Raw genomic sequence first — 25349 nt, forward strand, 5'->3', positions numbered from 1 at the left:
TAAATCTTTTGTCATGATGAATGTGAACATGAATCCTGTGAATATGAGTAGATGTTAGGGCATACCTCTTAAGCGACGCGTTGCATCAGCTTCTAGATGCTTCGAAAAATGGGCAAGGGGCATCGCATCGGCACCCAGATGCGGTAAAAAGTAGGCAAGGGTTCCCGCGTTTTTCGGGACAAGTGCGGGTAAAGAAGTTTGCCCAAGATAGGATAAGGACTTGGAATGTAGGAACATTGATAGGTAAAGGAATGGAGTTGGTAGACACTATTAGTCACATACACGGTTTTCTTCATACAATAAATTGGCTAAAGCACATTCTGGCATGCCATGCTTGAACATTACTTTGCTATGTGTTAATTCTATCCCTTGGTAGTTCATTCCGCTGTAGACAGCCCAGACAAAAAACTCACAAAGTGTAAACATGTGACCATGTCCCCATGTCTAGAATTTTTTAAAATTGATGTGTTCAATTACATCTTATATCCACAAACACGACATTTGTGTAGGTGTATAGATCATATGTTATAGGCCATTACAAGAAAGACGCCTTTATGCTCAACTAAAAAAAAAGATGTCTCTGTGCTTAACTTAGTATTTCTGCATGTGTAATTTCAATTCTACAACGCATCAATATATATTTCCCAGTAGTTCATTTTTGGAAGTGATTGGTAAAAAACAGACCATACTTGTAAACAGTTTATTCTGCTAAATCTCATTGAACTGATATATTAAAGTTCATATCACAGTAGAGCTACAGCATAGGAATGATGAGGGATATATGACACAAGTAAAGAGAAACTAAAAATCTACAATTCCACAAGTCAGGAAAGCATAATTTGTCACCAAAGAACAAAAATTACCTAAACAAAAAATGCCACGTAACATCATGAAGACATGAAACTAAATTACAAACCACTACAGCAATTGGAACAAAAAGTTAACTATGAATGTTTTCCCTGATATAGTTGCAACTTGCAAATTACATCGTACGAATGCAATGAAAAGTCTCCCTAGTATTCTCAACAAAATGAGGAACAAACCTTTGAAAGCACATCCCGATCACGTAAGTTTGCAGCAGAGAATGATAACTGCACATGAATGTTGAGAAAAGTTAATGCAGCGGATCCAGAGAACATATTTACATGACACAATAACTAAGAGAGTTTAATGCATCCCATTTTTCATGGTTTCTGTAAAATTAGAACTCGAGCTCTATTTAGAGAGTATATTAAATAAAGGTTCACATTGGTTGGGCCGACCCAAAAAACTAGTCCACTCATCCCAAAATTCTAGTAGGCCGACCATCCCGAGTTCCAGGTCATTTGAGCTTAGGCTCAGATTTTATGCCAAAATTATGTTTGCCCAGTGTTCCAAAACTTGAGCCAATTCAGAGGGTCAAATCTTATTCATCCCAAGGTATTGATTAATTAACATAAACCAGCTTGGTGCGACTTAGCAATGACGAAGCCATCACGTGTAACTAGCCGTTATGGCGTCATCACGGCCATGCTCCATCACGACCAAGTCAGCTAGTTGAGTAACAAAAGCTAATACCTTTCCACTTTTTCCAATTTCTTTCACTACCAAATGATTTTCTTAGCCTCCAAACACATCAAACACCTTAGATCGCAGTTTCGAAACTCAAAAAAACAAATTTTGGCCATAGACCTTCAACTAAAGTATTTGGATCTTGCAAATAATCAGTAAAATTGTAATTTTTTTATTTCTATTTTCCACCTAGATCTAACATGTCTGCATAGAAGGTAAAGAGATAGCGGATCTGACCAAAGGTAACAATGGAATGAAGTAATTAAAAATGACTTCAAAAAAATAAATATTAGAGGAGACATGGTGTATAATAGAATAGAAAGGAAAAGGAGAATTCGTGTGGTCTGCCCCTTTCTTTTGGGAAAAGGCGAGGATGATGACGACGACGACCTAGACCTAACATGAAAATGTTGTTATATCTAACATGTTCATGAATCTATCTTTCAAATATATCATAATGTTCTTTGAAGGGGTAAGTGATTTACATTCATACATGACTACATGTAAATCATCTTTTTGTGTCGTAGATTATAAATATGATCTAATTTTTAGATTTTTTTTTTCTTTTAAAAATTACTAGGAACTTAATTATATTTATTTTATTTTGTTTATTTTAAAAATAAATTTGCAATATTATGTTCCGTATACATAAATACCTTATTCTATAAATATAATATTCTACATAAATATCTTTTTACCCAAAAAATAAAAATAAAAGTGAGTTAAAATATCAAAAATTAATATAATCATAGAATATTAGGTCTGTCAACCACTTAAAGTGATGATGATGATAATAGAGGTGATCTAACATATTTCACAGCTCTATTATTTATGAATAAAAAGAGCACATGCTCATATTACAAGAAAGGAAACTAAATCAAATCATAGAATATTCTATGGCATATTCTATAGCATAATCAGATCTATGCTAATACGGTAAGTCATTCCATAAATCGTGGCTATCATATTTGCTAATACTCCCTATCAAGTGGGTGCGTGGATATTTGAGACGCCCAACTTGGACCCAACTTGGACAATGCATCTTCAAACACGGTCTTGCTAACACCCATCTTCAGAATCTACAAGTTGCCATGTGCAAATCTGACTCGATTAAAAATGTCGATCAACAAACCAAAAATGTCTCCTCAGACCATAAACAATCAATAATGTCTCCTCAGACCATAAACAATCAATAATGTCTCCTCAGACCATAAACAACCAATTATGTCTCCTCAGACCATAAACAACCAATAATGTCTCCTCAGACCATTTCCCTTCACATGTTTAAAATATGTAGATGGAAGAATCAACAACGTCTCCTCAGACCATTCCCCTTCATACATATGTTTAAACAATGTGGATGAAAAAATTAATAATGTCTCCTCAGACCAAAAAAAAAAGAAACAACTATGTCTCCTTAGACCGTTTCTGAATGGGTGGTGCCAAACTCGCAACGCCCTCATTGAGGTCGGATCACCCTGCCTACCCGACATCTCCCGGATGGACACTCTCACCCTAGACCATTCCCGAATGGGTGGTGTCAAACTCGCAATGCCCTCATTGCAATCGAACCACCTTGACTATGATACCAAGTACTGAAGTAGAAACAGTCAGTTGTGGCTTGTTCCAGTGCTGAAGTAGAGTACCGTGCCATGGCAGACACTACCTGTGAACTTACTTGGTTGAAAACTCTTTTACAGGAACTTGGGATTTCAGTCCAGTACCCAATTCCTCTCCATTGTGACAATCAAGCAGCTATTCATATTGCTAGCAATCTAGTCTATGATGAGAGGACTAAACACATTGAAGTAGATTGCCATTTCATTCGATCTAAAGTTGACTCGAATGAGATTGTTACACCTTTTGTTTCTTCTGGTAGACATCTTCACTAGGGCGCTTCCCAAGAACTCTATTGATTCCATATGTAGCAAGCTGGGAGTTATTGACATTTACTCTCCAGCTAAAGGGGGAGTGTTGTACAGTATTATAGTATGAGTTGTCACACGTGTACAGTTAGATTCCATTGTATATTAGGGTTTTCTGTATTCTGTAGCCGCCTTCACCTACCCCTCATTACCATATATAGAATTACCAAGTATAGGGTTTACTTGTTCTCCACTCACCTACTCTCGTAGCTTCTCATATATAAACACCATTGTATTACTGTATTACTCACTCAATAATATATACGTTTTCATATATTATCTCTCTCTGTGTTTCAACGGTTATAATGCTCCCTAAGGCGCATATGCACTAATTATATTTAAAATATGGGTTCAGTGCAAAAACACCCCTGCTATACAAAAAATGTGCAAGAAACACCCCTATTAAAATTTAAGGGCATAAAAAACTCTGTATTATCAACCTTTTGAGCAAATTTCCCCCTTATCATCAATTTTGACCAATTTTTTTTTAAGAAAAACCCGAAATGCCCTCACTGCTGATGTAAGCAAGAAATAAAATAAAATAAATAAAAAATTCCTCTATCCTTTCACTCTCTCTCTAAATTGTCTCTTTGGTTTGCCTTTGGATTAATAGTATATAGCTCTCTGTTTCTTTGGGTTTGGATTTGCATTAATTGATGAATTGATTTGGCCTTGCGGAGAGATCATAAAGTTGATTAGGACTAGCTTGCTTGTGCAATTCGGAAGTCGAAATCGATCCAAAACCTATTGTTAACTGTTGTGGACGGAGACATCCTTGCTAGCGAAATCTACCAAAAAAACGGAACCAGTTCAAGGACCCAAAAGTTGGGAGAAGAAAAAAAAAAAAAACAGTAGTCATTATATTAGTGTCCGATTTTGATAAGGAGGAGACCCACAAAACCCACTCCTCTTCCTCTTAATCTCAGTTTATGTTACATCTATATATATATATATATATAGTAATTAGGTTCTCTTTCTCTCTTTAAAACTATTATAAATATATACATTAAAAATTCAATTAAAGCCAGAGAGCTCAAGCCTCCTTGATATGTGGAACAAGAGTGCCATTGATGTGAAAGGCCACAACTCTGCCCATAGCTCCCACCAGCTTGCCTTGGACAAAGACAACCGGAACGGCCAAAGAGTTGCCCAGAAGCCTCATCAAGGCCTTCGTGTCTTTGCCTCGGGTTCTTCGTCCAACTCATTTACAATTGGGTTCAATGATGGCATAAACAGAAGTTCATTTATAAAAATTTCATTTACATATAGTGTATATATAGTAAATATTATTTTGTTTTTTTTCTTTATTGTAATGGTCCATTAGTCAATTCACTGTTCAATTTCCTCAAAAGTCTGTATTTGCACAAATTGAAAAATGTAGGGGAGTTTATTGAACAACAAGGGGGTATTGCACATTTTGTATATAAAGAGGGGGTTTTTGGCACTTAACCTTTAAAATATGTACCTCTAAAAAAACTTTAATAGCTATTATTTTGTCCCCTTGTCTTCTTACTTCACAACTTTCTCTCTCATGTAATAAACTACCACTATACCTACACCGTTCCTTGGTTATTTTCACCTCCTAAGCAGAATATTTTATATTCTCCTCCTATCTCCTTTCCATTTTGTTTTCTGTGCACAAATTATATTCATTTTTCTCCTTGTTAATGACTTTACATGTTCACTACACCTGTCTGTTAATGTTCCTATATTCCATGTCACTATCCTAATTTTTTGTCTTATTAATTTGAGGGTTTTCATTTGAATGAGAATTCACCAAAGAGATTCAACATAAATTTTTCAGTCGGCAGTCTACCTGACATCAACCCACCTGTTTCCAGATTCAGCTTTAGGTACCGGAAAAGAGAGAATCAATAAAATAAACTAGTATCTGTCTTTCCATATCTAATCTGTCTAAGAATAAATAGGTAATTCAATTTAAGAGTAGTCAAAGGAACTTAGAAGAATACACCAAACAAAAAATATATATATATACAAGTATATATATATATATATACACACTTATATATATAATCAGATTACTATGCAGAATACTATATACAATATGTAGTAAATAGTGTATACATTAAGCCCAATCTAGATATTCTTTGAGTGACGCCAAGGAGTTCTTGCTACCGAATGCGGCGCACCGATTGCAGCGATTTCAATCAGCCCTAAAGATTTGCAACAAGCTCAAGTAGAATCTACCCAATTGCAGAGAGGATCAAGATTGACAAGAAAGTGGAGAGAGAAGGGCGACCGAGGGCTTCAAAAAGAGGAGAGAGGGGGAATATCTGGTTTCACAGAGAGATCGCACATAAGAGTGAGATAGGACCAGAGCTCTGAAAATTCCATGTGATAGAGGGTTTTGCAATGAATAGAGAGAGAGGTGAGAGGAAGTTTGGGAGTGAAAGGACTAAGGCGAGATGTGTTAGGTCAATAGGACTTAGATGGCTAATGTCGTAGAACAAAACATGTTCAATGTATTGTTGTTTTAATTTCTAGATAGTTAGAAATTTGTTAAAAGTGAATAAAGTGTTAATTGCCTCCAAGTTAAAGATCAAGCTACAACAAAGGTCAAATTGGTAATCTTCTACAACAAGGGTAATAAGGTAAATCCATGCTATGATGCACAATCACCAAATTTGGTACATGCATTGCATATAAATGGCATCTTAATTACAAAGTTTACTAAAATCATTTTGATTCCAAATATGCATGAGCATGTACAAAATATGAAGAATGAATTCTGTAATTTTCCACAAGTAACAGAATTATAGGATTCTCGATGAGTTTTCGATTGAGACTCACTGGAGTTGTGTCAACCAATCGTGTCTATCCTGTAGTGTTCTATTAGGACTTAAACTTTATTTTCAAATCCAGTTAGGTTGCCTACATATACTTATTATTATCTCATATATATGATTTACATAAATCTTTGAAAGCGGGGATCAAAAGTGCATCTCTCTTTTTAACATCCATTATATACATTAGTATATTGGTGAGTTGTCCTACGTGTTGATACATTCGTTGGTACGCTACACAAGCTTATTAAGCACATCCAAGCAATCAATACCAGATTGTTAACTGGACGACTGGGGGCTGAGACTTAAACTCTATTTTCAAATCCAGTTAGGTTGCCTATATATACTTATTATCTCAAAATACCTAGAGAAAACAAGAATAGAGCTGCAGAGAGATTAATTTCATTTAGATACACAAGATTAACATCTCATATATATGATTTACATATATCTTTGAGAGCGGGATCAAAAATGCATCTCTCTTTTTAACATCCATTATATACATTAGTATATTGGTGAGTTGTCCTACGTGTTGATACATTCGTTGGTACGCTACACCAGCTTATTAAGCACATCTAAGCAATCAATACCAGATTGTTAACTGGACGACTAGGGGCTGAGACTTATCACTAAGTAGCAAATTCATGAGGACTGAATGTTGTCTCTGAAGGACGACCTGAAAATCTCTGAAGGACTGAAGGTTTGGTGTTCTACTATGTCTAAATGTAACTAGGAGTTCCAGGGTACTGCACTGTAATCTAGGGTGTATCTCTTTCTTGATAGTGGATTTGTTTGCCTTGACAAGAACATGTGCTTTCTTGACTCTCAGTTAAGGATTTTTCCACGTAAAAATCTAGTGCCCATTTATTTGCTTTACTGCTTTATTTTTATGGTTTGCATGAACAGGTTATTTTGCATGATAGTTTAAATTTCTGTTTATTCAGTTAAAATTCAAGCTAATAGCAAATTTATTTACAAGAAATTAAATTGTTTTACAAGACCTATTCACTCCCCCTCTGGGTTTAGTTCCGTGGACCTTATGCACCAATTACAAAACATAAGGGTTTTATCATTCTAGCAACTTCCAATTTAAAATTGTATTTAATTTTCTTGCATCTACGTATGCTTTTAATGTTCCCATTAATGTGGTCAATTTATAACAAAATAAATGTTTTTTTTTTTTTTTTATAAGTAAGATTGTATTAGAAAGTGTTCAAATGGGAAACGCAATCCGCAAAAGCTACACGAGGCCAAACAGGGCCCCTAAACTCTCAAAGAGTCCAAAAAATCAACTATCTCCCTCATGGATCTACAATTTCTCCCAAGAACCCAACAAAAAAGAGAACTAAGAATAGAGAACTTCAGCACTCCGCTAGGAATTTCCTCTCCCTCAAAGGATCTCCTATTTTGTTCTAACCATAAGCACCACCAAACACACAGAGACGCTTCCCTGCAAAAATCACGGGCTTGGGCACCCACAATACACCTTTCTAAGCCTCAATCAAACCTCTAGAGGACCAAGGCATCAGTCCATGGCCCACTGACCCCGAACAAACCCAATAATAAGCTCTAGCTATCCTATGCCGATGAACAATGTAGAAGATGACCAGTTGTCTCCTCATCTCGCTTACGCATCCAACACCAGTTGACTACCACTTGTCTTCTCCTTCTCAGGTTATCCAGAGTCAGAATCCTCCTCAAAACTGCCATCCAAACAAAAAAGGCCACCGTAGGGGTGGCCTTGGAACGCCAAACAGCCTTCCGCGAGAAAGCAATCCCTAGAGCATCAAAAAGGCCCTTATAGAAAGAGCGGACAACAAAGGGCCCCTAATAAAAGGGAACCCAAGTCTGGGAGTCCAACCCATCAGCCACAACCTCCTGGCAATACAACAGCTCCAAGAACCCAAAGGCGTCCTCCAACTCCCAATCCTGAAAATGCCTCAAGAATCAAACATACCAAGTCGTTCTCCCGGTATCAAGCTGAAAATTGTCAGACACCAAGGCGTGTATATCCACGGCAATCCTAAAAAGTCTGGGATACGAGCAAGCTAAAGACCGATCGCCACACCAGATGGCCTACCAGAATCAGATTCTCCTCTCATCCCTAACTCTGAATCTAATATGTTTAGACTGTTCATCTCACCCCTTTCGGATGACCAACACCACCTGGGATCCTCACCTCAAAAGAGCACCAATCTCCTCTCTCCTCACCAAATCTGCAAGCAATCACCCCACTCCAAAATTTGTGCCTCTCCGCACCAGACCTCCACAACCACTTACTCAAAAGGGGTTTGTCGAAAGGCTCCAGTCTCCTGATCCCCAGATCAATCTACAAACCTACTCCCAACGAACCAAATGATACTCACCCCAAAGGAACTTCCGTTGGAAGTTTCTCAATCCTCCTAGCCACAAAAGAGGGAATCTGAAAGAGAGGAAATAAGTAGGAAGGCATGACAACGTGCTCTTCAACAAGATGGCCCTCCCACCTTTTGACATATACTGCTTCTTCCACCCCACCAGCCTCCTCTTAAACCTCTCCACAACAGGGTCCCAGCCATCCACTCTCCTTGAAGACACCCCCAAAGGTAACCTTAGATACGAAATGGGAAAAGAGTCAACACTGCACCCAAGAATGTCTGCAATGGAGGAAATCTCCGGAACCTTCCCAACTGGGACTATGACACTCTTCCCCACTTTCACTTCCAAGCCATAGATAACTTGAAACCAAATCAAAACACATCTCAAATATCTCAACATCACAAAAAACTAAAGTATCATTGGCAAATTACAGGTGGGATATCTCCAACTAACTATAAAAGTTAGTTGCCCACCCTAAAGCCTCTGATGAAACCCAAGTCAGTTGCCCTCCTCGTCAACCTATTGAGAGCCTCAATCACAATAAGGAATAAAAAGGGAGAGAGCGAAGAACCCTGCCTCAAACCCTAAGAGCTACTGAAGAACCTAGTCAGAGAACCATTCGCCAAAATTGAGAATTGAACCATGAAAATGCAGAATTCAATCCATCTCCTCCACCTCTCCACGAACCCAATCCTCTCCAGCAAATAGAGTAAGAAGCTCCAGCTAGCATGATCATAAGCCTTCTCAATGTCAAGCTTGCATAAAACTCCGGGAACCTCGCTACACAATCTAAAATTGACACACTCGCCTAAGGACTGCAACCAAAATCTAGCGACCCCCAACATAGGCATTTTGCGAATCAAAAATGATCCCATCCATGACCTCCCTCGATCTCAAAGGTAGAACCTTATCTATTAGCTTATACATACAACCTAGCAAATTATTAGGCTAAAGTCCCTGACATCAATCGCCCCCCCTCCTCTCTTTCTTAGGGATGATAGTAATGAAAGAGGCATTCAAGCATTTCTCAAACCAATCTGAAATCGACACACTAGCCTAAGGACTGCAACCAAAATCTAGCGACCCCCAACATAGGCATTTTGCGAATCCATCCATGACCTCCCTCAATCTCAAAGGTAGAACCATATTTATTAGCTTATACATACAACCTACCAAATTAATAGGCTAGAATCCCTCACATCAATGCGGGGCCCCCCCCCCCCCCCCCCCCCCCCCCCCTCTTCTCTTTCTTAGGGATGATAATAATGAAAGAGGCATTCAAGCATTTCTCAAACCAACCTTGAGAATGAAATGCTTGGAAAGAGTCCATCACCTCGGCCAGACCACCTCCTAACTCCAGAAGGAATCTCATAGTGAAGCCATCCGATCCTGGGCTTTATCCCCATTACAACTCTTCAGCGCCAGCACCACTTCCTCTTCGAAAAAGGGCCTCTCCAAACCACCTCTATCAGTGTCAGAGATCAAATGCAGTCCCTCGAGCAAAGATCTCCAACTAGAAGTCTCTGTGTACAACTTCTGATTAAAAAAAGCGATCGCCCTACACACCACCTCCTCCTTAAAAAACACCTCCCCGTCAACTCAGATTCTCCCCATGTGGTTACCCCTCCAATGAGCATTCGCAAGTCTATGTAAGAACCTCGTATTTTTGTTGCCTTCCTTAAGCCACAAGTACAAGATTTCTGCCTCCAAGAAATCTCCTCCGAAATAGCAATCTCTGCAATCTCAACCTGACATTCCTCCTTTTTGCGCCTTACCGCTTCCTCGAGGTCCCTCCCAAGCCCTCAAAACGATCAATCCCACACAAAGTTCTACTCTTCCTCCATTCCAAGTTCCCAAACAACCTCCTTGTTCCACCTCTTAATGTCTTCTTTCAGAAGCCGAAGTTTACCCGCAAGGGAAAAACTCAATATGCCACTCATACTTGTGATGCTGTGGCCCGAATTTGGTGCCCGGTCGCAACGACCCGTTTAATGAGCTTTGTGTGGGCCCAAGCCTACCAAAGCTATGGGGCCTTTTTTGCTCATAGGTTGTGGACCCTAATTAGTACTCTCTTGTAGCCCAATATATAAGGGTGTTTAGGGTTTGGAATGGGTGTAAGAGAGACACTAAAATTAGTACAAAATTGAAAGAAGGGCTGAAACTTGTAATCTCCTATTTTACACATAGTGAAGACTTTCGCCGGATCTTCGCCGTGGACGTAGGCTTTACCGAACCACGTATAAATCTTTGTGTTCTTTACTTGGTGTGTTTATTTTTCTGTCGTGTTTCGTAATTATTGCTTAGTTCGCTACGTTTGTCATAACAAAGTAACAAACTGGCATCAAAGCTTTCGGTTCAAAAGAGGGATGGCGTCCAAGTTTCTGAAAATTGAGATGTTTAACACGACAGAAACGATTTCAACCTGTGGCGGGTTAAGATGCAGGCTCTGTTGGTTCAACAAGGGTTATCCAAGGCGCTGAAGGGGAAGGATGCACTGCCAGAAAAGATTAAGGACAACGATGAGGTTATGGAGAAAGCACACAGTACAATTTTGTTGTGCTTGAGTAATGAGGTTCTGCGAAAAGTTGCTGCAGAGACTACGGTAGATGGACTGTGGAATAAGTTGTAGTCCCAGTATATGACGAAATCTCTTGCGAACCGCTTGTATCTAAAGAAGCGGTTGTTCACTCTTCACATGCATGAAGGTTCGTCTATGAAAGACCATCTTGACGAGGTAAACAGTATCATAATGTACTAGAATAATATTGATGTCAAGATAGAGGATGAAGATCAAGCTATTATTCTGTTGTGTTCTCTACCAGCCTCGTATGAGAACTTTGTCGATACGATGATGTATGGCAGAACTGCTTTGTCCATGGAAGACGTGAAGGCAGCTCTGAATTCCAAAGAGTTGCAGAAAAGGGTGTGTGAGGGCAATACAAAAAGTTCAGCAGAGGGGTTGGTTGTTAGAAGGAGAATAAATCAGAAGGAAGGATCTGGTAGCAAAAATCGTTCTAGGTCTAAGAACAAAACGAAGGTGCTGAGGTGCTACATCTATCGCAAGGAAGGGCACTTCAGGAAAGATTGTCTGCAACGTAAGAAGTGAAAGGGAAAATCTTCTGAAGTTGATAGTTTGGCTGTTGCAGAGGGTAATGATTCAAATGGTGGTAACGTTCTCACGATTTCAGTTGGCAACTCTTGTAATAAGTGGATTCTTGATTCGGGTTCCTCGTTTCATGCTTGTCCAAACAGGGACTGATTTACCTCTTATCGATTTATTGATGAAAGGGAAGTTCTAATGGGGAATGATGCAGTATGCAAGGTTATAGGTCTTGGTACAGTTCAAATCAAGATGTATGATGGCATAGTGAGGACATTGACTGATGTCAAGCATGTACTAGAACTGAGAAAGAATTTGATTTCTCTGGGTACGCTGGATTCCATCGGATCCACTTACGAGGCTGGAAGTGGAGTCATTTGGGTTTCAAAGGGTGCTCTTGTGGTGATTAAGGGACTGAAGAAGCATGGTTTATATGCTCTTCAGGGTAGTATAGTCACGGGTTCAGTTGCTATATCATCCTCGGATCCAGATTCAGTTACTACCAGATTGTGGCATATGTGGCTTAGGCATATGAGTGAGGGGGACGGAAGCTCTTAGTAAACAGGGTCTGCTTGGTGGTTAGAAAATTGGGAAGCTAGATTTCTGTGAGCATTGTGCATTCGGGAAGCAGTGCAGAGTGAAGTTTAGTACAGGAATTCACAGAACCAAGGGTATGGTGGATTATACTCTTTTTTTTTTGGGTTCCCTCTCAGGTTACTTCACATGGTGGTAGTAGATATATAATGACGTTGATTGATGACTTTTCTCGGAAAGTTTGGATTTACATTCTGAAGCATAAGAATGAGGCCTTTGTTATCTTCAAGTAGCGGAAGACCTTGATTGAGAAGCAGACTGGAACACAGGTGACCGACAATGGCTTGGAATTTTGTGATGGAAAATTTAACGAGTTCTGCAAGACTCGCGGGATTGTGAGGCACCAAACAGTGAGGAAGACTCCACAATAGAATAGAGTTGCATAACAGATGAACAGATCACTATTGGAGAGGGCACGGTGTATGTTGTCCAATGCAAGGTTAGACGAAGGGTTCTGGGCTGAAGTTGTTTCTATAGCTAGTTACTTGGTGAACCAGTGTCAATCGACTGCTATCGACTGTAAGACTCCGGAGGAGGTATGGTCTAGTTATCCTGCTAATTACAATAATCTGAGAGTATTTGGGTGTCCAGCGTATGCTCATTTAAATGAGGGGAAGCTTGAACCGAGGGCTAAGAAAAGCATATTATGGTTATCAGCCCGGGGTCAAAGGATACAGATTATGGTGCCCGGCAGCTTCAGGAAAGAAGATACTTGTTAGCAAGGATGTGACCTTTTAGAGTCTGCGATACTTACTTAGCAGAAGGAGGTAGTTGATTCAGGGATAGCTCAAGGTGTCAGTGAGCAGGTGGAGCATGTGAGGGAGATGCACAGTTGCAACAGTATAGTGTGGCTGAAGACAGGCCTAGAAAGGATATTAGGCCACCCGAGAAGTATGGGTTTTCACATGCTAATTCAATTGCTTATGCACTTAGTGTGGCAAAGGACATTCATGAGTAGGTACCATGTACTTATCATGAGGCCATCACAAGTAGAGAATCAGCACAGTGGTCTGTTGCCATGAGTAAGGAGATTGAGTCTCTTCATAAGAATCAAACTTGGGAGCTAGTTAAGAAGCCTAAGGGACAAAAGATTGTGGGTTGTAAATGGGTCTTCAAGAAAAAGGAAGGAACTCCAGGGGTGGAAGATGTGAGGTACAAGGCACGCTTGGTGGCGAAGGGCTATACACAGAGGGAAGGGGTAGACTTCAATGAAGTGTTTTCTCCTGTGGTGAAACATAGTTCAATCCGGGTGTTACTTGCTATGGTTGCTCTGTATGACTTGGAACTTGAGCAGCTTGATGTTAAGACTGCTTTCTTGCATGGTGAGTTGGAAGAGCAAATTTATATGCATCAGCCTAAGGGGTTTGAGATTCTGGTAAAGGAAGATCATGTTTGCCTACTAAAGAAGTCCTTCTATGTGCTGAAGTAGTCTCTTAAGCAATGGTACAAGCGATTTCACGCCTTTATGGTTGGGAATGGCTACTGTATGAGTAAGTTTGGCAGTTGTGTGTATCACAGGAGGCTCTCAGATGGTTCGTATTTGTACTTGTTGTTGTATGTTGATGACATGTTAATAGCTTGCAAGAACATGTCTAAAATCAACAAGTTGAAGGCTCAGCTTAGTGGTGAATTTGAGATGAAGGATCTTGGTGCTGTAAAGAGGATATTGAGTATGGAAATTCACAGGGATAGAGGAGCGGGCAGATTGTATTTGTCACAGAGGAAATATATTGAGAAAGTGCTGGAACGCTTCAGTATGCAAGCGTCAAAGCCTGTGAGTACTCCATTGGCTGCCCATTTTAGACTTTCAGCACGATTGTCACCACAGACCGAGGAGGAGGTGGAACACATGTCTCGTGTTCCTTATGCTAGTGCAGTTGGTAGCTTCATGTATGCTATGGTGTGCACTAGGCCAGACATGTCACATGCAGTTAGTGTATTGAGCAAATACATTGATGGACCTAGGAAGGTCCATTGGCATGTTGTGAAGTGGATATTGCGGTACTTGCGAGGCACTGCAGATGTTGGCTTAGCCTATGACAGAGGCAGCAGCACGTGTGGTAGTGTTGTTGGATATGTTAATTTGGATTATGATGGAGATCTTGATAAGAGGAGATCCTTGATAGGGTATGTCTTCACTCTTTGTGGGAGGGTGATCAGTTGGAAGGCTACTTTGTAGCCCGTAGTTGCATTGTCTACTACCGAAGCTGAGTACGTGGCAGCTACAAAGGCAGTGAAGGAAGCTATATGGTTGAGAGGCTTGGTTGGTGATTTGGGCTTACAACAGGATGATTTGACTATGTTTTGCGACAGCCAAAGTGCCATACATCTAATTAAAAATCAGATGTTCCATGAGAGGACCAAGCACATTGATGTCAGGTTTCACTTCATCAGAGATGTGGTTGCACAGGGTGCTATTGCAGTGAGGAAGATTGGGACAACAAAGAATCTGGCAGATATGATGACTAAAGGTCATCCCTACCTTCAAGTTCAGACACTGTCTGGACTTGATTGGTACTTGCAGTTACTGAGGCCCTAAGGGGCATGTGGACGAGGCGAAAGGAGTGACTGGAGATTGTGAAGCTTGGCGTAATTCAAGCAAAGGTGGAGATTTGTGATGTTGTGGCCCAAATTTGGTGCCGAGTTACGACCCGATGACCCGTTTGATGAGCTTTGTGTGGGCTCAAGCCCGCCAAAGCTCCGGGGGTTATTTTTTACCCGTTTTTGCTCATAGGTTGTGGTCACTAATTAGTACTCTCTTGTAACCCAATATATAAGGGCATATAGGGTTTGGAGTGGATGTAAGAGAGACACTGAAATTCGTACATAATTGAGAGTGAGGGGCTGAAACTAATAATCTCCTATTTTACACATAGTGAAGACTTTCGCCGAATCTCCCCCATAGACGTAGGCTTTGTCGAACCACGTATAAATCTTTGTGTGTTTTGCTTGGTGTGTTTATTTTTCTATCGTGTTTTGTAATTGTTGCTTAGTTCATTGCGTTTATTGTAACAATATCAAAACTCTTCCACCAAGAGCGAACTCTTTCCTTAAAGCCCTTTGCCCGAAGGCATATAGTCTCAAATGTGATAGGAGAACCCCTCTTCCATAACCCACCACAATCTAAAACCAACGAAATATAATCTGACGTGGGTCTAGCCAATGCCTCCTGAACCACATCTGGGAAATTCTCCTCCCAATCTCCAGATAAAAGGAATCTATCCAGATGGAGACAAGGTAAGAGAAAATCTACCGTTGCACCAGTGAAAGACGCTCCCTCTAGTGGCAAGTCAATTAAAAGGAAGCCGTCAATGAATTCTGAGAAATGCTCCATCGCCAAAGTCCATCTCCACACACCCCCTGTCGACCTCTCCATCGGGGAACGTATTACATTAAAATCCCCTCCAACACACCAAGGATTAGGCCATCTCCTCCGAACAGAGCCAAGTTCCTCCCACAGCAAGTACCGCTCCCTATCCTCTATAGGACCATAAACACCTAAAGAGCCCATAGAAAGTTGTCCTCCTCTATGGAAAACTCCCGGGACTCTAAGAATCTTCCCATCCACACGTCCTGCTTGGACACCCATCTTTTATCCTACATCACAAAAATGCCCCCTGAAGTGTCCATAGCATCCAATGACACCCAATCCACGAATCCCCCACACCAAAGGCTCCTAACCACCCTATACGAAACCGAGGCAAGCTTTGTCTCCTAAAAGCACACCACATGCGCTCCCCATTTGCGGACTGCCAACTTCACCACCTTTGTTTCCATCAGGTCATTGAGGACCAGAAACATTCCACGATATGACACGGAACTTCATGAGCACACAATTAAGCTACCTTACCTCTCTTCCTCCCTCTACCCCTCTCGAGCCCACCCCATACCCCCCTAAATGAGGTTTCGCACCTCCCTCTCCACTCTCTCAGGAGGAGTCCTCACCTTTCCTTCCCTTTTCCAGTTTTCATCAATGGAGTGAAACATACCGATGGCCTGACCATCCTCGCCTCCATAGGTCACTCCAAGGAGATTGCCCACAGGCCAGCATTATCCCTTTTTTTGATAAGTAAAAGTGTATTAGAAAGCATTCAAAAGGGGAACGCATTCCAAGAGCTATACAAGGGCCAAAGCCAAAAAGGGAGTCCTAAGGCCCGGCATTATCCCTCACCCACACCTCCCTATTATCCCTATTTTCCCCACCCTCTCCTTCCACAACAACAAAAATCTCATCCCTCCCCAACTCGAGACCCACCACTACCAAAAGAACCAGCAGCTTTCCATCCATGGAGTCACACCCCTCCCGTGGCAAAATCCACATGTCACCCTCCGAAAGGTTTCCCGACTGCCTATCCCTCTCCTTTATAACAGAAACAAACGATAGATTGCAGGCCAAATGAGTGAAAATTCTTCTTCAGAGTCTTCTCCCTTTTCCACCACTTCAGCATCCATAAAGCGTGTTGACCTTGAATCCAAGGCTTTTGATGATCATAATTCATTAATGATGTTCTATGTGTTCTAATGTCTACCTTGAGAAAATTACAGATCTAAGCGTTCATCAAGTCAAGACATTACATGGTGAACTCAAAAGAAAAGGAGCATCATAAAAGATACATGAAAAGGTCGCCAAGAAATCAAGATCTAAAAGGAAGCTATCAAGATTAGTCAAGCAGTCAAACGATCATGCAAATACTAATGAAAAAGGGTAGCTAAGTTGGTGAGTGAATAGGACCCTTTGCTAAAGCATGTATGAACATTTTGAAAATCACATATCCATAATCATGCATAGAACCTCATTCATCAAGCTTAAGGAACATTAGACTAAATTTGAATATCATCAAAACATGTTCCTAAAAATTGAAGTTCCATTTCGGTCACCGAAATGGAAGGATAACTTGAAACAGTCGACCGACCCTAACAAAGAATTTGGAACAAAGCTTCTAAGTTATTTCGGCCTACCGAAACAAAGGACCAATTCATTTCGGTCTACCGAAATAAGTTAATGAAAGAATACTACTAGGTGTTTCAGACGACCGAAATAAAAGAAGCAAATGAATCGGACGAGCCGATTCTAACGGAATGTTTTGGAACAAAGGAGGAAGATGTTTCGGACGACCGAAACAAAAAGAAGATTACTTCGGTCTACCGAAACAAAGAATGATGGCCAACCTTAAACCATTTCAGACGACCAAAACAAAAGGAAGATTATTTCGGTCTACCGAAACAAAGAATGATGGCCAACCTTAAACCATTTCAGACGACCAAAACAAAAGGAAGATTATTTCGGTCTACCGAAACAAAGAATGATGGCCAACCTTAAACCATTTCAGACGACCAAAACAAAAGGAAGATTATTTCGGTCTACCGAAACAAAGAATGATGGCCAACCTTAAACCATTTCGGACGACCGAAACACAATGGTGTTTTATTTCAGACGACCGAACTAACGTAGATTCAAATTTTGAACGGCTATTTTACCTCGAACTGTGTCCAACAGCTAGAATACATATCAAATTCATCTGATACTCTATATAATGACTTGTGATCTTCATAAAAAGGTATTGCAACCATTGTGAATCATATCCTTGCAATCATAAAGCCTTTGTATCATCATTCACACACTATACATCCGTAAAGAGTATTGAGCTTCAATCTATTCATATATACTCTAGAGTGAGCTGAAATTTGTACTTCAGATCTGAGAGAGATCATCTTGTACTTCATTTATCTTCTTCAAATCTTGTAAGGACTAGTGTGGTCCAAGGAAGACTAAGAGAAGGTGTTTCTCTTAGCACTTTGAAGCAAAGAGGTGCTTCTTGTAAAAGGTTTGCTCTCCACCCGTAAGGAGAAGCCATAGTGGATTGGGAAGTCTCAAGAGGGGTCTTAAGCCGAGGAGTAGGAGTTTCCAAACCTCGCTAAAATCGTTGAGTACTTGTTTGCAATCTCTATCTCTATCTCTTATATTTATTGCTTAAAGTTTAGCATGATTAATTTCTTGATAAATGTTGTTAGTTGAGGTTTAAAATTCAGATTGCTTTATTCAACAATTGTCAAGAAAGTTAAGCTTAGTACTTGCATGTTAATCTAAATTAAAAATTGACCATTGTTTGCTAAGACTCTATTCACCCCACCCCCCTCTCCAGTGTCGTTACTTGGGCAACAAAGCGGTTCAACCCTTTTAACGCTTTATAGAGGGGTGCCCACGATAAACCCAAGGTTCTAACACCCTAGCCCGCGCCAAGCCCAGGTCTCAAGAAACCCATCGCATCTTAAGTTACGCCATGCCGCACAGGTCTCACGTATTTTTCAGGTTTCTTGCGTCATCCCAAATTTTAATAACTAATACAATAAAATGTCAAAGTATATAAAAATCTTAAATTCTTTATTATTTGTTTCCTTAGCTAAAATTTTATTATTTTATGTATATTCTTATAAGATTTTAAAGTAATCGTGTCAAAGTTGGTGAAGACCCAGGAATCTATGATTGATGATACTATAAATAATCTAATTTTAGCTTTATTTTACATAAATATGTATAATCTTAAAAATATAAAAGTTATAAACTCTTTGTATATTTCGGGTTCTTCGAGTTCCTCGGGTTCTTCGAGTTAGTAAAACCTTTGCCCAAATCCCATCCAAAATAAATTTGGGCTTTAAAGTTTAAACCCAGTCCCATCCCATCCCATGGTCTCAATTACCTTGCCCACTCCCGTAAAATTTTTGGGCAGAAATCGGGTTGTTAGACCCACCCAAGTCCCACCACTAGCCTTATGTAATCGGAGCTCTATAACCAGGACTTAAATGTTATTGAAATGTATTGCAACGAAGTTCATCTTTTTAAGTTTTAAACCAAAAATTACTACTATAAACTAGTTGTTATCAGCAAACCCACAAAAGAAAAAACATCTCCACCCTTGTATTCCAATATTAATGTATAAGCACAAAGGTGATACATATAGCTACAATAACTATCGCTTTATGACCCTAGAAACAAATTATAAAGTTCTAGTGATTATTGATTGAGTGAAGAGTAAAGTATTTATCAGAAATAAATAAATAAATAAAGATTGAGTGAAGAGTAAAGTGTTACATAACAGTATCAATAAATTTAGAAGGCTTCAAACACAAGAGATCTAACATGCAATTTTGTAGAGTGAAGAGAAAGAGTTACATAATAGAGGTTTTAAGAGAAGAAGAAAGATACCCATTAAACATTTATGAAGTAACAAGGGAAATATATATATATAGAAAAATGAACAATATATATAGATATATATATTTACACAAAAAGCATAACATGTTGTAGCATAATAGACTTACATCAAGGGCTAAACATAGCTCCTATCTTTTTGCATCAATTATGAATGAACTCAGAAATTTTAAAAGAGGAACAATGGCATATAGTATCTTATCGTTGTTAGATGGTTGGTTGCCTTACTACTTAAGTGATAAGGAGAGTGACCAACAATGTGTATCAAGATCCTTTTCAAACAAAAAAAAAATGGTATATCAAACTCCACACCATGCCTTCACCTATGATACCCTCTCACATGTAGAGAGGCAAACAGACGAACTGAAAATAAATAAAATCTGAGTGCTAACAAGAGAAAGACGGATACTTAAAATCGTGACCTCCCAGGATGAAACCTGTGATAGTCATAATAGTTGCCCAAAGACTTTACTATTATGGAATGGCCCTATATAAAGATCTCATAATGATAATAAAGGTATAGTTGAAATATTTTTTTTTTCCTTGGGTAAATTTGGGCACACCCATGATTGCCCCATTGGGAACTCAAACCCTTAAACTTCCATTTGCAAGGAGGACTAAATATCACTTGGCTAAACCCTTGGTGGTTTTAGTTGACAAGATTAGAGTAAAGATAAACTCAAAAACTGAAAAAATAAATAAATATAAATAGAGAAAAACGGTTACAAATCAAAAATTCACATAAACAAGACTTGAAATAAGTGTAATTGAGTAAATAAGGGAAAAGTAATGGCTACAAATATATAAAAAATGATATGCTATATAATTTTCGATCCATCAATTATAAGAGAATGAAGAGGGAGAGTGAAGAAAATGATGAATAGAAAACCCAAAAGTTATTGTGACTGCATATTAAAAAAATAGAAAACTATTAGTTTGGTTGCCAAAGGTCAGCCATATCTTATATTACATAACTGCAAGCTGATAGAAATTGTGCATCGGAAAGTCTATATAAGAAGAAGCATTCAAATTGAGGATGTTGAGATGTGTGAGTTGCCACACAAGAAACATGGATGCAAAATGGATTCAATTTCTCGCACCTGATGTGCACTATCAAGTATGACTTGCTTCAAATCAATTTGCAATAAGGCCATATAAATGACCCAAGAACGAGATAGTTGATCTAAACTGATAAGTGAATCCACAACGTACTCCATAGTCCATTCTTTTGCTTCAAAATTAATGACAGCCTCACTTGAAATAGAAATTGATACGAAGATCACTTGCAAATGGAATTGAACTCTTAAAATTCAACTACTACTGATGCAATTGTGCTACCAATTCCATTCCATTACATTCAAAATCTAAAAAGAAAATCGAAGAACCTGCATATATATATATATATATATATAAAGGAATATATTTATATGGATATGTAAAGAAAAAAATGAAGCAGAATTGGATGAATGAGGAACCTCGATCTGAGAAAACTGGCCGTGGTAGCCACGGGACTTGAGAAAGCAATCAACGGCGTCGTTTGGAGTGTCAGTTGGATTAGCTTGAGAAGAAGTGCCGCCGACGGCCGTCCGTCCGCCGGCCACGTCGGAGCAGCAGTTGCCCATTGCCGCCGCCGCCCACGCACTTTTGTAGTTTGTCCGAAGAGAGAGAGGAGAGAGAAATAAAAGTTGGATAGATACAGACTAAGAAATGAATTGAATCAACAGACTGTAAACGTGAAGAGAGTATTACTACATTTTTTTTCCTTTTTTTTTTTTCTTTATTTGGTGAAGGGTTGGCCCACATGCCGCGTAAGATTAGGAATCAGAGCAAAGCGCGTTCATTCAAATTAGAGTGGCGGTTCATTCCCGTGCGACGCAGCCATTTCTGTTTATCCTACACTCCCCAATGATCATATATGACAGGTAGCGAAATGGGGGAGTTCCATGTCATTTCAATATAAGAAAATCATACTTGAAATTACTGATTAGACCTTAGCAATTAGGGTGGTAATTACTGTTGGCGGGTCGTTTTCGTATCTTGTCACAGTATAAATATTATGTTAAATAGGTCGAGACAAACATGACACGATTATTATTAATATCAAGAAATCCTAACACAAATACGAAATATCATGTTAATTCAAATTGATACTATTACCAAGCGAATATGATTAAACAAAATTCTAATCCAATTATCACTTGTCATGATAGAATCGTGTCAAGAGTGTCTTGTAAAATATTGCCACCAGCCGCCACTAATCTTAATGGGCTTGAGAGACTAGTGAAATTGCAGCGAAATGAGAGTCTATTGAAGAGTCAAATCTTAGGACATGAATGCCCTATTCGTTTGCAGGCTGGTAAGGAAATTGGTCTCGCAGTCCACCAAACAAGTCCAAATGTCACCACCGGTGTTAAAACAGTTTTTCTCATTTTATAAAGGTTTGGTTGATTATTATTTTCATAAGGTATTTGAGGGATAGCTTTACGGATTACATAGACTGATTCAACTGAATGGGGGCCTTGTCTATTTATCGATGTAAAATATTTTTTTATAAACTCTATTTGTTTCAATATAAAATATTTTAGTAAAAATATATATATATTAAGGTATAATATTTATTTTTTTTATTTTTTTGGTATTTGACAAAGGTGTAGATCGAGGTTGGAGTTGAGTCTATAGGACCAGACTTATAAAATAACTTGTCGAAAATTAATGAGTAAATTAATTTTGTTAGGCTTCAATATTTTTTTTCTTCGTAAATATTTTACGACAATCAAACACCGAAAAATAAAAAAATATTTTACATTCAAATAAACAGAACATTTTTTTTATTTTTTTGGTGTTTAATTATTCTAAAATATTTATGATGAAAACTAATACTATTAGAACCTAATAAAAATAACTTACTTATCAACTTTTAGAAAGTTATTTTACAAGCCCGTATGACGGTCTCGACTTTAATCTCAACCTAGGCCTTTGTCAAACATTGAAAAAACAAAAATAAAGAAGTATACTTTATCTGAAAAAGAAAAATTTTATCCGAAAGTATTTTAGGTCAAAACAAACGGAGCCTTAATTACAATTAACTCCCCATACTATTATTTGTGACACGTATAACCCCTCTATACTATTTTTTTTTTTTTATGGATAACCCTGGTGAATTATCAACAAAATTTGCACGTTACACCCTCGCCATTAGTTGTCTCTTAAACAAGGAAACAAAATAATTTAATTGCTCTTTTAATACATTTTCTGTTCAATAACATAGAGAGTATTTCTCTTGAAAGTGGGCAATGGAATAATTTTATCACCTTATTTATCTAACAATTAATAGCCAGTGGAGGTGATCACGAATTGAATCGGATTAGGCATTAAACTTGATCCCATCCGATCATCAAGATTGATAAAACTTGAATCAAATCTAATCAGTTAGTTTACTGATTGAATTTGATCGAATCGGATTAACACTTTTCACAGATTGGTTCTGATTGGTTTTACGGGTTGGACTTTTTCCAAACAACCCAAGGTTATTATTTTTTAACTCAATTTAAATATATATTTTTTAATTTTTTAACCCAATTTAAATATTTTACTTTCTGATTGGACATGACAAAGATACATTTTGGACGCTTTCAAAATAGGACAATGTGGTTTTGCAATTATTATTTTTAGAACAATGAGATTAAATAAAATTTAAAATATATTATGGGTTAATTAGAAATAATAAGTACAAAAATTTAAATATCAAAATAACAAACATCTAGCTCAAGCTCCAAATTAGTGATTCATCTATAATTGTAGAAATAAAATGAGCAAAAAATATTATTGTATATAAGGTAAAGTGCAAAAAATTCCTGTGATATACAGAGTGTACCAAAACCCTTTAGTGTTCAAATTATAACAAATCCCCCTGCATTTTTTAAATTGAGCAAATTAAAGACATTTTCTAAATTTGAAGACCGATATACCTAAAATGCCCTGAAAGAAAAATAATAAAAAACACTTATATGCATAAATTTTATTAAGGGTATTTTGAGATTTTTATAATAATAATAAAAAAAAATTGGTCAAAATTGACTATCAGGGAACAATTTGTTATAAATTTTCAAATTATAGGGATTTATATATGCATACTAAATATAAGAGATGTTTCTTGCACATTTTTATAAAGGAGTTTTTTTCTCCCCTTACTTTACCTATGTATATATAATAGTGTGTAATTATTATCATTTTTTTAAAAGAGCCCACGCAGTTTTGATCTTAGATTTTACCCAAAATGCTTTATACTAATTGGAGTGACACGCCTACATGTATAGTACTTCCCCTTTCCACATCGCCTACATATATAACACTTTCCCTTTTCACACTCAGGCGATATGAGATTGTGTACATGTAACTCGTCAAGTATGGTAGCTTATCAGTGCCTCTTGCACCAGCTCACGCCACACCCGCTCACAAAATCACCACACAAGTCATATCCGTACGTTTTAGAATTGAAGTAACTAAACTGTCTCTATAAAACTTACACTATAGTGAAATATGCATCTGGCCCAAATTTATAGAAGTGAAAATATCAAATAATATATATATATTAAAGCCTTTTTCCATAATTTTGAAGTATATATGTCTAAAAATTATGAACTCTTTTTCCTTGTAATTGTGATGCAATTTATAATGAGGTTTTCAAAATATCATTTCTAGAAAATAAAATAAAAATTCAATTACGAATAAAGCACAATATTATCCATTGTCATATGAGAATCATATTCTACTTTTTCGAACTCCAAATTGCTGTTAGATCAACCTGCACTTATTATGATTTTAATCAACCAATTGAAAGGCCATTAGCTTTCAAATATCTAAAAGTATTCATCTATTCTTTTGAGTTATTCATGATTTTATGGCATATGATTTTTTAATTTTGAACTGACAAAGATTCTCACAATAATCTTAAAGAGATTCGAATGATTTATCATTCACTATAGTGGTGACAAAGTTTGACACGGTATGCTAACACGATGCGAACACAATACGAATTAAACGAATTTGGATTGACAGATTTGAGTCGTAAATAAATCGACACGATTTACTCATTTTGTTAATCATGTCATGCAGGGATTAAGGGTGGCAATATTTAACACGACACGCTAACACGACACGAGATAAACGGGTTAGGGTTTGGGTTAATCATATTCGTGTCATAATCGTGTCGACACGGATTGACCCGCTAACTAAACGTGCCGTATTCGTGTTTGACCCTGTAAACTCGATTATGACACGATTAACCCGATTAACAAAACGTGTCAGATAAACGTGTCGTGTTCGTGTCAAAAATGACCCATTTAGCAAAATATGTCGTATTCATGTCGAAAATGACTTAAATGTGTTTTTTCGTGTCGTGTCAAATCTTGACCCATTTATTAAACAAGTTATGCGTGTTGTGTCGTGTTATACGTATAATAATCGTATCGTGTTCATGTTAAGGGTCTTAGTTAATCGTGTTGTGTTTGTGTCAACCTTAATCGTGTCTGTATCGTAATCGTGTCGACACGAACATGACATGCCAACACGAATTGCCACCCCTAGCAGGGATGGGCCCAGGATGTCAGGTAAGGAGGGCAAATATGTATTTTGGGGGGTAATAATGAATTGTTTTAGTAATTTCAGGAGGGCAAAGGTCCCGCCCCTGCCTGAAATCCTGCTTTGGTGGGCTGGCCTCCCCCAAGGTGGAGACTGAAAAGGTCTATCTCCTTTCATGCGCCCCTCCCCTCCTCCATGAGGATGATCCACTGGATTCATCGCAAGAC

At 38.3% G+C, this 25349-nt stretch overlaps 1 protein-coding gene across 1 annotated transcript in view; it reads right to left on the reverse strand.

The window, feature by feature from the left end:
• Window positions 1–21306, reverse strand: part of LOC132287194 (protein BONZAI 1-like) — a 44714-nt gene extending 23408 nt beyond the window's left edge. Inside the window, exons 1-2 of the mRNA XM_059789729.1 lie at window positions 21018–21306; window positions 1044–1091 (exon numbers count right to left, since the gene is read on the reverse strand). Of these exons, the coding sequence (XP_059645712.1) occupies window positions 1044–1091; window positions 21018–21164 (195 nt within the window). The 5' untranslated portion in view covers window positions 21165–21306. The remainder of the gene's footprint in view (window positions 1–1043; window positions 1092–21017) is intronic.
• Between the last annotated feature and the right edge of the window lie 4043 nt (window positions 21307–25349).

Source organism: Cornus florida, unplaced genomic scaffold (genome assembly GCF_030987335.1).
Source record: "Cornus florida cultivar Cherokee Brave unplaced genomic scaffold, ASM3098733v1 CherokeeBrave_3.0.0_Hap2_Chr11, whole genome shotgun sequence".
NCBI classification, from domain to species: domain Eukaryota; kingdom Viridiplantae; phylum Streptophyta; class Magnoliopsida; order Cornales; family Cornaceae; genus Cornus; species Cornus florida.